Source organism: Lissotriton vulgaris, chromosome 6 (genome assembly GCF_964263255.1).
Source record: "Lissotriton vulgaris chromosome 6, aLisVul1.2, whole genome shotgun sequence".
NCBI lineage: Eukaryota > Metazoa > Chordata > Amphibia > Caudata > Salamandridae > Lissotriton > Lissotriton vulgaris.
In genome coordinates this window covers 1,701,094,383-1,701,112,255 of record NC_141694.1, presented here as the reverse complement: position 1 = coordinate 1,701,112,255, position 17,873 = coordinate 1,701,094,383, and the positions used below count along the sequence as shown (strand labels likewise).

Sequence of the window (17,873 nt, the reverse complement as noted above, 5' to 3'; positions counted from 1 at the left end):
GAGATGCCATCAGTCATGTCATCAATTAATTAATTTGAGATGTTATCAGTGACATCATCAATGAAGTAATTTAATATGTCATGAGCGATGTAATGTGTGAGGACAAAAGTAGCACATTATGGGGGCAAAAGTTATACTAAATTCATGAAACAATAACAGGTGAATTTCAGCTTTTTTTTGTTTTGAAACGTCTCTTATGTCATCTTATCTCCTACCTATAATGTCACTATAACCTTTGTATTTTTCAGTGAACCTCTGGCGCTTTTTTAACGTAAGATAAGACCCTATGACCATACCCAGCTATAACATAACTTTTTTCAGTGAATTTCTGTTTTTTTTTTTATCATATTCAAAATGAAGCATACACCCAACTCCCTCGGGCAACCTGTGCCTAACCGCTTAGGGACTGGCCAATCCACACTGTACGCAGCCTTTGGCCAACCCGGTGACATGCGGAACAGCCAACACATGGCTCCAACAGAGAGAGAGATGCAGAGACAGCAGTGGGGCAGCCATTGGTGGGAGCGAAGAGTGCAACTCCAAGCCAAAGGGTTGACAATCAAGAGAACCCCCATAGAGCCGACTCTTGATAAGAGGGGTGGTTTTACACCCCACTTAATGGCACGGGATACACAGAGTGCAAAAAGAAGAGAGTACCAATTTTTCGGGACATATTAGGAATTGATTGTGTTACTTGTCGTGGAGAACATAGTTTAAACCACAGTTGAACTTCTGTGCTTACTTCACACTCACACGCAGACGTAAACATTCTTAATTACAAGCTTTTAATTTAAACAGTCACGGGGATATTAATCAACTTTATATTATTCTGCTTTGCCTGATGCATTAAAAGCGAATTCGCAGCACAATTGACTTTTCATTTGTATAACAAGGAAAGACATATTTACCCTGACAGCCATTGCGTTGTAGAAATTCATCTTCATAACAGAACGCGCTGTCTGTGAACAGAACGGGAGAAGGAGATGTTAGTCACGACAGACATCTTTACATATAAAAGGTAAAAATCTACATTCATAATGCATAATAAAAATAGTTATATGCACAGAGAGAATAAAATTACACTTTGAATTAAAGAGCTGGGCTCGCTAATACATAATGCAGGCGCGAGCAGGAAAATCCATGGTAGTCAAACTAGGGGCTAATGGAGACATATGATCATAAAATGCTCTCCGCTGAGTTTGAGAATCAATGGTGCTCTACTGAGAATAGAATAACAAAGCAGAAATATTCACAAGTGCTGGTGACACGTAGGATTGCATGATTTATTCACTGAGGATCTGTTAGCCAAAACTCACAGAAACATAAAAGGAATTCATATTTCAAGATGTCTGGTTTAATGAAAAATGCAAAGGGATGCTGTCTTCGGTGGCAGCCCTGGGAGGAGACGGTGGCGGCGGCGGCGGAGGGGCAGGCCGTGTCTACAAAGCATCTGCACAAAACGGTATGTACTTAGCTGGCTCCCGAGTAATCTTTGGGAATTTTGTTTCATTTAATATTCATTTTAACATCATAAAGTCATAAATAATTAGTGTTATTTTTATTTGCTAGTCTGATCCAAAGCAAATTGTCTGTGGAGAGCAGCAGGACTGGATTATTTATCAACAGTCTGGGCAATTAAGAAACAGTTGGCTGCAATATGTTATTTACAAATGATCACACCGACGCCACTTCATTTCCGATCCTTTCCTCCTTCCAGCGGGGCCGGCATAACTCCTGCTGTACAATTAGAGGGTATTTACCAGACAGACAGCCAAAGCCGAGCTGGCGAGCTTTAACCACAAGCACAACACATCTCAGCCATGTCAATATAATACAGAGATTATTAAAGAGCTGCTTTGCCACAATAGAGCTTCGCAGCACTAACAGAGTGCAGGTACCACCACGGTTTGTTTTCTGATTGCTTCAATTCGCTGGTCAATATTGTCCGGATTACTTTTCAGCAATCTTTATTACCCTAATTTCTAGTGTTCTTCATCACAATCTTTATGTATGCAATGTGAGTTCTCACGCCTTGTCAGATATCCCTATATTTCACATATGGAAATATATATATATATATTTTCCTTTCACAAAATGGATAGCCCTTTTCCTTTTCTACACTACTGCCCCCTATCCAATATCCTATAACACCAACCCTCTCTCGAGGATCAAACTTGAACCAACCCACCACAGAAGAATCCTGGTCAAAGTGAAATACTAGATGCTAACTGGAGGAAGGAAGGAAGGGAGCTATGGAGGACTCTGGAGGGAGACACTAGAATTTGGAGCAATGAAGATTACCGGTAGCTAATTGGGGGGAAAACCCTTGTCTGCCTTCCTCGTTCCAATCCTTACATACATGAGTATATACCAAATCAGCAACCTGACTCCAAACATTCCACAACAACAGGACACATGGACGCAGGTCAAAAGAGAAAGCAATCTCTTCAAAAGGGCCCCATAAACTCACCAGGGCAGAATGGGAAATGGTACAAGCATGGTAGACAGCTCAGGTCGGCCAGTATGGGGCTGATTAGGACATCTCGTATTAGGAAGGCACGCTGGGGGGCAGAAGTTTTGTTAGAGGGCGACCAACGCCTGGAATGCCTTACCTATGACATTGAGACAGAGCTCGGACCTGTTGGCCTTTCGGAAAAGTCTTAAAACGTGGCTTTACACTCACTAGGCAGGAGGCCTGAATCCATGGGAGCTATCACTACAGCGCCAGGACACCGGTTGGTAACAGTGCGCTTTATAAATGATATAAATAAACAAATAAAATAGACCTGTGAGGAGGCCAGAGAAAAGACACAAAGACAATATGGCAGGCAGTACAAAAGCAAGATGAAAAAAGACCCCAAAGTCTGAATCAAGAACAACTTATCAGGGGAAACACCAGAACCGTAAAGGTAAAGTCAAGGAATGAAGTGTGGTGAACTACTGGAAACTGCCCAAGAAAGAGACGCCCCCACTGAGAAATCAGAAACCCAAGAAACCTACCCTAGCAAAAAAATACAGAAGGGACACCAAGGGATAACCCAACACAGCAACATCAAGTGGATAGTATAATGATGTACAAGCTGCACCCAAACTAGGAAGTCCAGAGTCCCCACTCAATGGGCCCAGCCACATCAGCGACCGCTGCAACAGGAAGCACATAATGTCAATGGTGTAGGAGGAGGAATGTGGTGCAGAGAGCAGCAAGGTACCCCTGAAGGAAACACCTGAAATCCCTACATCCCTTCTCCTTTCTTCCCAAGTCAAAAAGAGACTGACTCATTGTAGACGCTAGGATGTAGGTCAATAGTACCAACACAGGCTGGGAGAATCAAGTGCAAAGAAGGCTTAAGAAGACCATGAAACCCTGTAAGAAACAAAGAAAACCACAGAGGGAAACTGTTCATCCATATAGGGACCCACAGACAAGTAACAGGCTGACAGCCCCAGAAGCAGGAAAGGAACAGAAGGACACTGAGACTCTGCAGCAGCAAAGGCAAGAACAAGAATTCAAGGAAAAGAGCCCCTGCTCTTTACCTGCACCTTGCTTGCGGAATGGCTGCACATGTCACCATCGCTCTATGTCTGGGTGGCAAGAGATGGACATTTGGCCATATTGGGGCATCTATTTTTCTTACATGCCTCTGGATCACTATACTGCCACCGATTAATATGGAAACTAGACAACAATGATGGCAGGACATCCACAACAGCAGAAGAGGCCTTTCATCTTCCAACTGGAATCAGGAATACAGACCTTGGACTATAACTGATCAGTATGGTCACAGATCCACTCTGCAGTACTTAGTCGAAGTAACCATCTATGTCTATGTGACTGACCAGGCAATCTCCCTCTAGACCACCATTTAAGGGATATTAGACCACCACCAGCATACTAAAGAACCAGCCATTTTTATAAATAGTTTTCTATATAAACCATCAACTTGTGAACTATTCTGCCCCACCATTGGATTGATAAAACTCTGATTGAGGATACAGGAAAACTAGCTCCCCTTGTGACATTGCCCTTTCAATTTAACACTGGTATATTCACAAATGTCCTCCTCTGCTCCACTTAGTCCTCAATCCTAAACAATTTATCACTTAGAAAAGGTATCTCCCCCCATGACACAGCAATTGTAATTCTAACTCTTGGGATCGGCCCTGCACCCATTGCCATATCGCAACTCAGAAAGTTCATCTGACAACTGCCAGTTCAGCCCGTTCATTCACAATGTCCCCTACCCACACCTTCAAGCACTGCCTCTCCAGACATATCCCATCTTTTTTTCACAATGGCTTACCCTATTAAAATCAGGGGGGGGGAGATCAAATGTAATGTAGTACTTAAACATCCAGATACCTTGACCACTGATAACTACTTCAGCCACATGTTAGGTGTTATCACCACCGACAACATTTTCTAATCAACTTATGGCTAACCATCCTAAAACAGGAATTCCCATCTTCCCACATCTCAATTATCCCAAGAGTCTAGAAGCTAATTTTCACCTTAATCTTACCAAAAATCTGTAGAACAATGGAAAATACATGATTCAAGGTAAACAATGAACTCTAAATAACTTTGAATCAATCCACCCAAGCTAGGAAGTGTAGTCTTGACCACGGCAACCACATCAGGCAACCTCTGCCTAACCACTTCATTTGGTTACGACACCCATTCCCATTGCACCCCAGCACACCCCCTTACAGCTTCAGCCTGGGACCTTCCACCTTCTAGTGCCTTCACCACTCCCCCACTACTCCCTTTTTCCAGTGAACACGATAGCCGGTGCCTTCCTTAACAGTAGATCTACTGTAAAAAAACATTTAACATCTAGATTCTCCCTACTTACTGTCCGTGAGACCAGGTTTAAATATGCCTCATTGCCTGACATGCATAGCCTACTCCTGCCAAACAACCACATTGATAACAGAGGAGGCAGAGTGGCCTGAATCCATCACTCCACGATCTCAGTTAAGCCATTAACCTATCCCACATTAGAACAAATCATAAACTGTGACAATCTGCACTCTACCCCACTCCCCAAATAAGCCTTGTTACCTTCCTATCCAGCTGCAGAGAAGTGGGGCGGTGGCTGGGAAGAGGGAGATTTTGACAGACGATGAGGCAAAATTAATTTGTTATTTAATTTTCCCTTGTAGTCGAGTTTCAAATTCCTCCCCAAACCTGGCCCCACTTCCCCGCCACTCTTACCTGCATGGGCCGCTCCTGTTCCCATCTGACCTCTAAGACCTTGCCTTGTACAGGCTTTCCATCTCAACTCAAGTGTGCAATACAGGAGAATTTAACATATGGGTTGATAACACTTCCAACCCGTAAGCCCACATGGACACCCTTGACTTCTCCAATAAACAATTATTTTCTCCACTATTCACAACCTATCCTCCTGGAAGAGGCGCTCAATATCTCCAGGTTAGACCACACACTAATCACCTTCATCCTAGAAAATGAGTTTAGTAGCAAGCACCATCACAGTTTCCTCTCACATCTCAGAACTGCTAGAACAAATCTAAACAACCAATGACTAGATAAACTCAACTATTAGCTCAACAACACCCCAGATCCTCCTTTACCTTCCCTCAATGACCTCTTGGTGCGCATGGTAAAAATTATGACAACAGCACTGGATTCCCCAGCTCCTCTCTCAATACATAAGAGGAACTTGTGGAAGCCCAACAAATGATCACTGAAAATCTCTCTTAAGCACGGCAGCAGAGCACTTGAAAGACACTGGAACTAACCTTAAGACCTTCCAACCTGCAGGCTTGCAGGATGCACTCCAGTGGCTCCAGATCATCCCGAATTAGATTTAAACAATGTATATTTCCAAGCCCACATCTCTGCGGCATGCTAATGCACTAAAGAATGATTCTAATTCCATAGAGATATGGGTGACCATGAACCATAATTCCAGCCCTTTGGTCTTTCCTAGGATTTATGAGAAAACCTCTTGCCCTTCTTCATTACCACAATCAAAATGCTTCGCGGGAAACTGTGGTTGCACACCATCTCTCCTCTCACCTTGAAACCCATGGAAGCCATAGCGACTTTCAATCAGGCTTCAGACCATGGAGAAGTATAGAATCCACACTTTTACATATCAGGGAAGAACTTTTATTTTCGTTTGTTCAAAGCATATTGGGTGCCGTATTTCTACTGTACCTATCAGCAGGGTTTAATAACATTGACTACTGGATGCTTCTTGATTGTCCGAAACTCTCAGCCATATAAAATGAAGAGCACTAACTTGGTTCTCCTCCTTCCTCCTACACCATACCAAGCAGGTCAAACTGAGCTCTTTCCATTCTAGAATTGCTACAATCACCTGCTGGGGATAGGGGGTCCACAAGCTCTCATGCTTTTAAATATCCACATGATACATCTCACCAGAATACTAGATTAGTACAACATGAGATAATTTCTATGCTGACAGTACCCAGTTACATATAAGACTTGATGACGGATCGGGCAGCTCATTGAAAGTCACTCCTTGCTTATCCTAAATGCAGAAAAACTGTCAGTGCCTAAATGATGAGAATACCGTAATTCTGCTTTTCAGATTCTTTTGTCCAGCCCATTTTCCCTGCTACTGGCCTGATTCTTTGGGTTCCAATCCTCAACCTGTGTAAAACGTTTGCACCCTGGGTGTGTTGTTCAACAGGAACCTCCAGCTCATTTCTCAAATAAATTAGTTACCAAGCTTCTCTGCACCATTGAGCCTATTCGGAGGCGTCCCCTCCTTACTCCACCTCAAGCAGAAAATTGCCATCTTACTGAAGAGCATGGCAACTTTAAATCCCTATGATTCATCCAAAAAAGTTCTGCATGGCTGATTACTAGACTATCTGTCTAGACTGTTCCTTCCCTACTTCCCATCCAGTTGGTTAAAACTTACTGTCCCGGTCATTGTTAATTTGCTAATTGATAATATTCCCCTTGTTCTTTTCAATGTATACGCCCCTACTGGAGTGGATAAGTCCTTTTGGCCCTCTATCTCTGACAAGCTAGCCTCCCTCTCCGGGGACTACATCTTGTTCGGTGGGGATTGTAATCAAATTATGGACCCCTTTCTTGACCGTCATTCTAAAGTCAGATTTGTACCCTCCAAAATGCACTCACAATTTGTCAAAACTTCCCAGAATAATGCTCTGGTTGATATCTGGAGACTCTGCAATCCAGACCTTCGCGAGTATAGTTTTTTCTCCCCTCCCCACCAATCCCAATATCGCATTGATCATATTTTCCTTAGCAAATCCCTCTCCCAGCATGCCATCCGGTCTGAAATAGGTTCCATTTTACTCTCTGACCACGCTCCCGTTTTTGTAGACTTAGATCTCCTTCCGTTCTCTCCTCCCTCAGGCAGATGGAGGTTTAACAACACTCTGCTTCAAGATCCTATTTTTTGCTCCGAATTTTCCACATTCGCAAATGAATTTTTCCTTTTTAATCACTCTCCTGATTATTCTTTTGTTATGGTTTGGGACTCATTCAAGGCAGCTTCTAGAGGTTTTATTATCAATTTTGTGGCAAGACGGAAAAAGCTTAGGGAGACCAAGTCTGCTCAAATCCTGGCAGTGATCAAACGTCTAGAACAGGATTATTACTCCTCTAATTCAGACACTTCTCTTACTGAATTTATTAAGGCAAAAATCTCCTTCAATAAGTTTACAACTGAAGCAGCTTCTAATCTCTTATTAAAATACAACTCCCGATACTATGGTGACAAAAATAAGATGGGTAAACTCCTCGCTAACTATTTAAAAATGAGAAGAGAATGTGCAAAAATTGAATCTATACGGTCCTGCTCTGGTGAATCCTGTTTTAAAGACAAGGACATTCTTTCCAAATTTGTCAAATTCTATGATACTCTGTACACCCCTGAACAGATCTCCACTTCCTCGGAGCTTCTCTCCTACTTCCAATCTCTCCCCTCACTTTCTACGTCCCATGTTAATTCGGACTCTTTGAACCTTGATATAACACTCTCCGAGATTTCTCTTGCGGTATCTAAGCTAAGACATGGGAAGGCCCCTCGTCCTGACGGCTTCACCATTGAATTCTATAGTCATTTTGCCTCTCTCCTTCTTCCCAAGCTTTTACTTTTATTCCAATCCTTTCTAACAGCAGGGTCCTCGAGCGGTTCCTTTCAACAGGCTTTAATTTGCCTAATTCCCAAAGAGGATAAAGACCACTCTCTTTGCAAGAACTATCGCCCGATCTCTTTTGTCAACACGGACTACAAGATACTAGCTAAAATTCTTGCTTTGCGATTGGATCCCCTTTTGCCCGATCTAATTGGTCCCGAACAATCCGGGTTTGTTAAGGGTCGTCTTTCCTCTGACAACTCGTGGGTTTTTCTTAATATTCTCAGCAGAGCTTCACAGTTAGACCTCCCTTTCGCAGCTATATCTTTAGATGCAGAAAAGGCTTTCAACAGGATTGGATGGGATTTTATGTTTCAGGCTCTTCGTTGGTTTGGCCTCCCTTCTAATTTTATTTCTATCATCTCCTTACTCTATTCCAATCCCCAAGCTTCCATTTTTGTTAATGGGATTATAATAATAATAATAATAATAATAATACATTTTATAAAGCGCATGGTTACACTGGGAGCAGTGTGTCCCCGCGCTAAGAGTGACTGGCCTAGGCAACAGACGGATCATCCCCACCCTGTTCTCCCCTATTAACCTCCTCAGTCTCTATCCAGAGGGAAGAGGTAGGTGTTACGTTGTTTCCGGAAGATACGTTCCGAGACTTCTGATCGCATTACGTATGGGAGTTTATTCCAATGTTGAGCAGCTTGTACTCAGAAGGAGCGTCCACCCATCCGAGCTCTTCTGAACCTAGGTACCTTCACCAGCCCTTTCTCTGAAGATCTCAGGTCCAGGCCCGGGATATACGGATTCAATAGATCCAGCAGGTAAGATGGCCCCTTTCCCTGCATGATACGATGGCTGAACAGTAGGGTCTTATAAAGCTCTGTTCTTTAATCGGAAGCCAAAGGAGGGATTCCAGGGCTTTCTTAGATGGTGCTCTTCTGGGTAATTTCAGGATCATGCGGGCCGCCATATTCTGTATCCGCTGAAGCTTAGTGATACATCTGTTGTTGGCTCCTAAGTACAGGACGTTCCCATAGTCCAATCTCGAGGTAACCAGAGCATGGACTATGGTCTTCCTGGCTGTCGTGGGGAGAAGGTCCGACGTTTTCCTCATAGTTCTCAAAATGCAGAAGCATTGGCTGCCTACCCGAGTGGTATGCTGCTCGAAGGAGATCTTGCTATCTATCCAGATACCCAAGTTCTTCACTTGTTCACTAGGTGAGGGTAAAGGCCCCAGCTCTTGCGGCCACCATGCAGATGTCCACACCGATGGTGCCTGTCCCACCACCTTGCACCTCTGTCTTACTGCCATTTCATTTCAAGCAGTTATTAGCCATCCAAACTGCTGTGGCTTGTAGGCACATTGAGAAGTTGTTGGCTGCTGCCCCGTCTGACTGTGCAAGAGACACCACCAATTGGGTGTCATCTGCATAGGTTACTACTTGAACCCCAAATCTCTCCGTGATCTCTGCTATAGGTGATACATAGAGATTGAAGAGGGTGGGGCTCAAGCTAGACCCTTGGGGCACTCCCTGATTAAGCATAATACTCTTAGACCGATGAGGGCCTTGGGCGACTTGAAAGCTCCGATCCCGTAGGAACGATTCTAGCCACTCCAAAGCTCTGCCCCTTACTCCTCCTTTTTTCAAACACTGCAGTAAGATGTGATGTGCTACAGTGTCGAAGGCCGCGCTCATGACTTCAGACTACTTCCCCTTACATAGAGGTGTACATCAGGGCTGTCCCCTTTCCCCTTTCTTATTTGTTTTGGCTTTGGAACCCTTTCTTACTAAGATTCGTCTAGATGATCAAATGTCTGGGTTTAACTTTGGTTCCAATCAAGTTAAACTTTCAGTATATGCGGATGATATTCTTTTTTATTGTTCTGACCCTCTTTCCTCTTTGTCTCCCTTTCTGCAGCAAGTTTCTTCTTTTTCCGCTGTCTCTGGTTATCGCCTAAATGTCGATAAATGTGAGGTCCTTCCTTCAAATCCTCTTTGTCAGCAACATCATTTCGCTCAATCTGGTTTTTCTTGGCAGTCATCAAAAATTAAATATCTCGGTGTTTTGTTCACACCTCGTCTGTCGGACACACTCAAGCTGAACTTTGCTTATATTTCTAAGAAGATAGAAGCGGCTATTACTCGTTGGCATCTACTCTTTTTATCCTGGTGGGGTTGTCTTAACTCTATTAAGATGATGCTTTCTCCCCTCCTTCTGTACATCCTCTCTATGCTCCCAATGCATATTCCAGCTTCTTATTTCAAAGAAATTGACTCTCTGCTTTTAAAATTCCTTTGGAACAGCAAGCGTCCTAGGATTGCCATTGCCACACTTCGGAAAGATAAAACTCATGCTGGTGTCTGCTTCCCTGACTTCAAAGAATACCACCGTGCTTTCTCTCTGAAACAGACTTCCCGACGGCTTTCGACAGATCCTCCGTTTTATCCTCCCTTATGGTTAACTATGGAATCTTCCTTTATTTCTCCCTTCACTTTCTGTGAACTTATTTCCTTCGCGTATTACCCCGCCCGTCTTCACACGCCTATTATATCTCATTGTTGTCCTCTTCTTCTTCCCTTTTTACCTTCATCTTATCCTTCCCTTCTTACTCTTCATGAACTACCTATTTGGTTTAATTCTCATCTTAAAATTCGTAATCGCACTATTTACTGGAAGGTTTGGCACTCTCGTGGATTGTGCTGGATCTCTCAATTGCTCTCTCACAATGTTCCTCTCTCCTTCTCGGACCTCCAGTCCTCTTTCTTGTTACCCTCCAGTGCTCGTGCACAATATGACTTACTTTTGCCTGTCCTTACCTCATTTCTCCAATCATTGCCGGCATCCAAGGTTATTCCATTAGACCGTCAAGCCACTTCCTCTTTATTAGAATCCATTCCCTCAGCCTCCTCCCTTTATAATTCCTTCCGCTACACAGTTGACCGAGTGAAATCTAAAATTGAGATTGCTTGTGAGTCAGATCTCTCTCAAGATTGGTCGGTTCTTCTTTGGATAAAGTCTGTAACAAACTTCATAAAACCTCTAGAGCTGCCAACACCATCCAAACGCTATACTTTATTTATAACAGTTTTGTTTACCCCACTTTCCCTGTCCGTTTTTCTTCGGAGACTCCCTCTCCCTGTTGGTCTTGCCAATTTCCCTCAGCAGACCTAAAACATATGCTTTTTAACTGTCCACATGTATCCAGGTTCTGGAATTCTGTATGGTCCCAAATCCAAAAGATTTTCCATTTTCAGATTCCCTTCTCTCCTGCTCTTGTTTTTCTAGGTTCCCTCTCTCCTGACCTCCCTCAATCTCCTAGCCACTTCCTGCTCCTTGACCTCTTAATAGCTGTTGCATTCCACATTATCACGTCCAACTGGAAACAAGCTGCGAACGTGTCTTATCGTTCTTGGTGGAATGCAGTTTGTTTTCACCACCGACTGGACACCAATTTTGTATCTCCCGTTTCCCTGGCAATTAAACAAGACCTTATTTGGCTTCCTTTGGTAACGTTCCTTTTCTCCATTGCCCCAAGAAGCTCCTCCTTGGATCCTGCAGTAGTTGAAGTCCGCAAACCACCATGAATTTTCTTTTCCCTTTGCTTTATTATCATACAGTGCATTTGTTTTATTATTTATTTTTACTCATGCCATTTCATGCTCATTTTGCCTGCCTTTCATAAGATTTCATTGAAAGAAGGTATTGTAATTTTCCTTAAGTTGTAACTTATTGTGATATCCATTTCCTGTTTCTTCTCTTTTCCCTCCCTCCCCCCTTGCTTTTATCTTCAATCAAATCAAACTTTAAAAAAAATACTTACTGTCCACCCGAATACACCGATACAAAAAGTTCGGTGGCAGACATCCACACTTTTATGAATCTCCTCTATGGAATTCCCTCCCAATGTGACTAGGACTTGAACTGGACTCAAACTGATTCAGAAAACGACTAACAAATGATTGATCCAAACAATCTTATGGCTAACCCACAATTACCAATGTCCGATTCTGGTCCGTTATAGTCAAATGCCTAAAATGAGTCCTTCCTCCAAGTTGAACAATCATTGTCTATCCAGTTATGGCGTTATCATCATCTGTTTAACCCTGATTCAAAGCTCTGAAGCTATCTAGATGGCTTGTAGTGCTCTATAAAGCTTCCAATTAAATAAATAAATGGACTAGTACCTTGTTGCCAGAAATTTTACACAGGCAGTGCCACATAAAGTTTTCAAATAGGATGGCTGAGACAGTTGAATGCTGACTGGTACAATAAATGGTGATCTACAAGTCCCTCAGCCTTCTATCCTACTGAATGTCAGTAACATGAGTATCATTAAAATGGGGAATGGCAACACCTGTTATTTACAGCACTGAGAAACAGCACGAAGGAGCAAATTTATGAAGACTTTGAGCTGTGCAAAAGTCACCCAAAGTGACGCAAACCAGCGCAAAGCTTTGATACGGAATTGACTTTCCAGTGCAAAACTTTGTGTATGCTGGAACGCAGCCCTAAAAGTAAAGCAATAGGCCTCTGCATTAATTTACATGAAGGGGGCGTCACATGAGTGCTATATGATACGATCCGTGGTTTTTGATGGAAAAACCTATCTACTAATATTGATAGACAGAGCTTTGCGTCATAAAATAACACCCCCTTGAGGCAGGCGTTGGCAGGGTGAAATGTATATACATCTCCTAACGTTGTCTGCTGCACAGAACTGCACGCATCCAACGAATGAAAAGTTATTTTTTTAGTTTAAGCCCAGTATTTTATACTCCAAGGGTGCTCTTCGAATGCTATGCTAGACATCACATAACTGCATCTTTGCACTATGGAGCAAAGGCGTGTGTGGTGCTAGGCAGTCTGTGTGCCAGCGATGCTTCTTAATAGATATGGCTGCATACAACTCCCTCTACCTAGATCAAAGTAACTTTAGTGGCTGGGCTGAGCTAAAAATGTATAAGTCTGTCCAGAAGTGTGGTATGAAGCGGTATATGAAAATAAACATGTTATTATTACGTATTAGTCAATTGTTACTCTGCTACAAAGAGATCTAATTTGCATCTTTTCTTCTTGGACACACTGCCACCAGGCTTTTAGGACAGAGGGTGATAGCAGGGTAGATCCTCTCTGTGATGAGTGACACCCCTTAAAAAGAAAAAGGCACAGCACTGTACATTTTACAAAAGGAGAAAAAATACCATAATTATAACCAGGAATGCGTTTTGCTGTTGCCTAACCAAATCATAAAATAGATGGAACTTGTGGATTGCTTTATAAAACACATATCTCTAACCCAGTCTTTTCAGACACATCAACAGAGGATCACATCTGGGCCCCAGGAAGGATGATCCGGTGTTATTTTCTGCATCAGTGAAACCTTCATTTCACAATTTTGAATGCGATCATTAAAATGATTTATTATCGTCTAATCACGGGTGTTTTGCACATATGCTTTGCCTTTCCTGCTGACAACTGAGACTTCAGTGGTCATTATCGGCAGATAATATTTAAAGTGACCTACAAATCTGGTTCTTCCATTTTTACCAAGCTCGAGAATCCGAATTTGTTTCAGTGAGCAGAGATGGAGAGCCGCGGCCTCATTTACACCGGGTCAAGAGAAAGGTACACAAAGATAATGTCTGATGAAATCAAAACATAACTTACACCTTGAAAAACAAACAATACTTCCAGGGATATTATATTACATTGCTTATGCAAAAAGCCTCTGAACTCTTCTACAAAGGACTGTGTCACTCTCATCAACTGTTAATGTCTCTGGGTGTATTCCATACCATCGTTATTCAGCCGGACTGTGCGACGGACAGGCAATTACTCTGGGCCCATTCTACAAAATTATTTTGTTTGTTTATCCAGCTAGGAAACAACAACAAGCAAATCAGGCTAGGCCCTATCTCAGAAGAGACAGTCTAGCCACAAACGTAAATGTAAATGTAGTAGTATTTGTATAGCGCACTGAATCGGCCTCCAAAGGGGTATCTCAGGCGCTTGTACGCATACCGCTGTGGAACCCTTCCTGGCTTTTCCCTGTGAAGTGCCAACTCCTGGGCACCCCCAAGGTGAAGCCAGGCCTCCTAGCGTTGTTGGGGTCGTTGTGGAGATTAAGCAGAGTTGCAGAGTGGATGATTAGAATAGGCACCGAGGCCAGAATTATCAGGTCCGCGGAAATTGAGCCCAAGACCCGCCGAGGCAGGAATTGATCCCTGGTCCTGTGCTAGACCTCTGCATCAGAGTCTGCCGCTCTAACCATAGAGCCACACTTACGTGAGTTCATCTGAATAGAAGCTAAACCGATGTACACGCCTGGTTCATATACGTTATGGGAGATACAGCCCACACTTTCCTCCATTGACGGGGGGGTGACATGAACTCTTTGCTTAACCAAAGTGAGTGTCTAGGGAGAACCTCGTGTTTTTTCGCTTTTGGGCCTCTGGTTTATGGACTTCTTCTCTGACATGGAATTACATAACGGAGTTTCACCCACTGTAAAGCTCTTTGGACAATGATTTTAGGCTGTAGCTTACATGTGCCCATCTTTTTTGGGTCAAAGCCTACCGGACAGCACAGCTGTCTGGTTTGTTAAAGACACCTTGGGGAATTCAACAGCACAAGTATCAATTACAATAAGTGAGCAAAGAATGTAATATCCACATCATATGCATTAAATATAGAATATGTTTAATATCAAGAGGCTGAAGCAGTTCTGATTTACTGTGCGTAGAATACAGGCAATATAAGGCTAATCATTGGGCAAAAGGATATAGAAATTAGCATGGGAGGGTTTCATCCACATTTATGACAAATGACACAGTTCATTAGGGCCTACTACCTCAAAAGATTCCCAAAGGTGGGGCAGAGGGCCTGATTTAGAGTTTGGCAGACTGGTTACTCTGCCACAAACAAGGCACCCTAGAACAAGCACATTATATCCAATGCTACTACTATTAAGGCGGACAGGATTTCCGCCATATTTGTTACGGAGTAGCTTTCTGTCAAACTTTAAACCAGGCCCTGACTCCTTTACTGGCTCATGTTTATGGCTGGAACAATGATCCGAAGGAGGGTGGCGTGCCGATTGTTGAGGTTGTGACTACCATTTTGAGTTGCAATATGTCTCGAAGGTCTGGCAAAACACACGAGAAAGGTTTTTGGAACTCCTGCTATGGAGCACATTTATCAGAAGTCTGGCGTGGTTAGGGCATGGGTTCAAGTTCTCCACAAAAGGAGAAACAACCATTTACTCTTGCCCTCTCCAGATACACTTTTTGTAAGCAGTGAGAAAGGCACAGCCCAGCTTTTCATCTGGACAGGAGTGAATCCCTAAAATCCTACTTTCCTCTTGGCTCTCTTTACTACCATGTACTTCAGTCACTAGAGTCTCCACACAGCAGGAGGTAGACAAAGCAACAGGTGCAGCTAACCCAACAAACTGGGGACAGGAATGGCAAGTCCAGACCAGTTGAGCAAAGCCAGTGCAAAGAGGGCATCAGGCAAAGGATCAACAGGTATATTTTATTCAAGAGTAAAACCATTGTCTAATCCTAAACTTGAACTACTACATAGTACAGAGTGCCGATGCTCAGTTCTACATATAGAATTTTCAAGGAATTTGGAGCAGTTTTATGGTGAAAACTGCTCATGGATAAACTATTTGTAATTTAGGTTAATCCTACTTTCTCAGCAGAATGCCCTTTTCCTTTATTCTAATCATTAAGGGGCCCATGCATCAAGCTAGGCAATTGCGATTCCTTAATAGCGATTATTAAGGAATTGCTATTAAGGAATCGCAATTGCCTATGTATGTAGGTGTTGCTAAACTGTTAGCGATTACTACACACTCCTTAATTGCGAATCGCAAATTGAGATACACAATTAAGGAATGGCTTACCATTCATTCCTATGGGCCTATAGGCCCATAGGAATGAATGGGATAGCATTCGCAATTTGCAAGAACAAAATAGATACTCGCAAATTGCGCATGCAATTTGCAAGGGTGATATGGGGCCAAAAGGCCACCCTGTGGCACCCCAATACAGGTAGGTGAGCACATGTAGCACACATACATGCCCTAAGGACATGTGTGTGCGCCACATTGCACTTAGAAAAATGAAAAAAAGTGAATTTTTTTAAGAATTTGCGAATCCTTAAAGCAGGGTCGCAATTTTTTAATGCTTCCTACAGTGCATTTAGGGAACTGCAAAATGCGATTCCCTAAATGCATTTTTAAAATAGGTAATCAGAATAAATTGCGATTCCCTATTTTGCGAGTTGCTTTGGGCTTAATGCATTCCAAATAGCTCAATACTGGTTGCAAAAGGGCTGATTCTGCGAATCGGCCCGTTTGCGACCGGTATTTTGCTTGATGCATGTATCCCTAAGTTCTCTTGGAGAGATTAATTTAAAAGTAACATTAATGGACATTCAAAGTTTTCATATCATAGCTCTATTTTAGTCTCTCTCCGGCCACCGGAATATCAAAGGTAGCAGTGGGTGAGGTCTACCGCATGGGGTTTCGCCCCATACTAGCCCTGCCTCCAGACTAGTCCAACATCCAAAAGACTTGGACTTCACTTCACCTACAAATAGAATTATTGACAGTCAGCAATACAGAGGCGAGAGAGTACCCAGTCAGTGGTATACATTCTTTATCCATCCTCTCTGTGCTCAGGAAAGACACTAACATTTGGAAAAACGTTGGTAGGCTCAGAAGGTGGGGCTTGCATATGTCTTACATTGTCAAATTCGACCAATTTCTTTCAAAAGGCAGTCTCATGTGCTCAGTGGCAGGCCGAGCATAAGCTAGTTCACACACAAACTAACAGTGAGCTGGCCACTGGGAGGAAGTGTTCAGCTATTTGATCCCAAAGCAAAGAAGCAAAAAAACAGGCTGACAAAAGTCATGAGTCCAGACCTCAGATTAATCTTAAAGTAGCATTAACATAGCCAGATTTTGACTCTAAAATGCAGAGCTACTGGTTTTGCTAATGCACTTTTTCCAACAGGATGCATGTGCATGCAGACACATGGCTGCCCATCTTGGAATGGGTTTCTGTTTAAGATAGCAGCTGAATCACAAGGAAGTGTTGTGATGTATGCACTTTTGTACATTGTGACAAATGCACATATGTGCGCTGTGACGCTGGCAGCCATTTTTAATTTATTGTTCCTACATGGTGAACGATGTTACACCGGTAAGTTAAAATGAAAAAAAAACAAGTGTTGCAAGCATGAAAAGCAAGCAAGCAAGCACCTACAAGCCCTTTCCAGATACTGGACCCTGGTAAAAAATGCATACATATAGAAACCCTTTCAGGCAGTCACAGTGCACGCAAGGGTTACTGGGCCCAATTGTAGTGGTTAAGGGCCAGATGTAGGTGAAATAGATTTACCGATTTTTAATTACCGAATTTTACCGATTCGGTAATTAAAATTCGGTAAATCTATGGGGTGGACATGTAGGTATTCCAGATGTGCTGGAATACCGATTCGGATGATTTCGGTATTTACCGATTCGGTAAATACCGAATCGGTAATGCCCATTCATTCCTATGGGCTTTGAAGCCCATAGGAATGAATGGGCATTACCGATTTGGTATTTACCGAATCGGTAAATACCGATTTTCACAAGGGTGCAGGGGGTGTCACTTTGACACCCTCTGGCACCCCCAAAACAGGATCGGGTGCCATGTGGCAGGCATACATGCCCTAAGGGCAGGTCTGCCTGTCAC

The 17,873-nt window shown here is 42.9% G+C and overlaps 1 protein-coding gene across 1 annotated transcript in view; it reads right to left on the bottom strand.

Moving 5' to 3' along the window:
- SPATA17 (spermatogenesis associated 17) overlaps positions 1-17,873 on the bottom strand; it is an 895,854-nt gene that overhangs the window by 578,794 nt on the left and 299,187 nt on the right. The window contains exon 4 of the mRNA XM_086925466.1: positions 909-959. Within this exon, the coding sequence (XP_086781592.1) occupies positions 909-959 (51 nt within the window). The remainder of the gene's footprint in view (positions 1-908; positions 960-17,873) is intronic.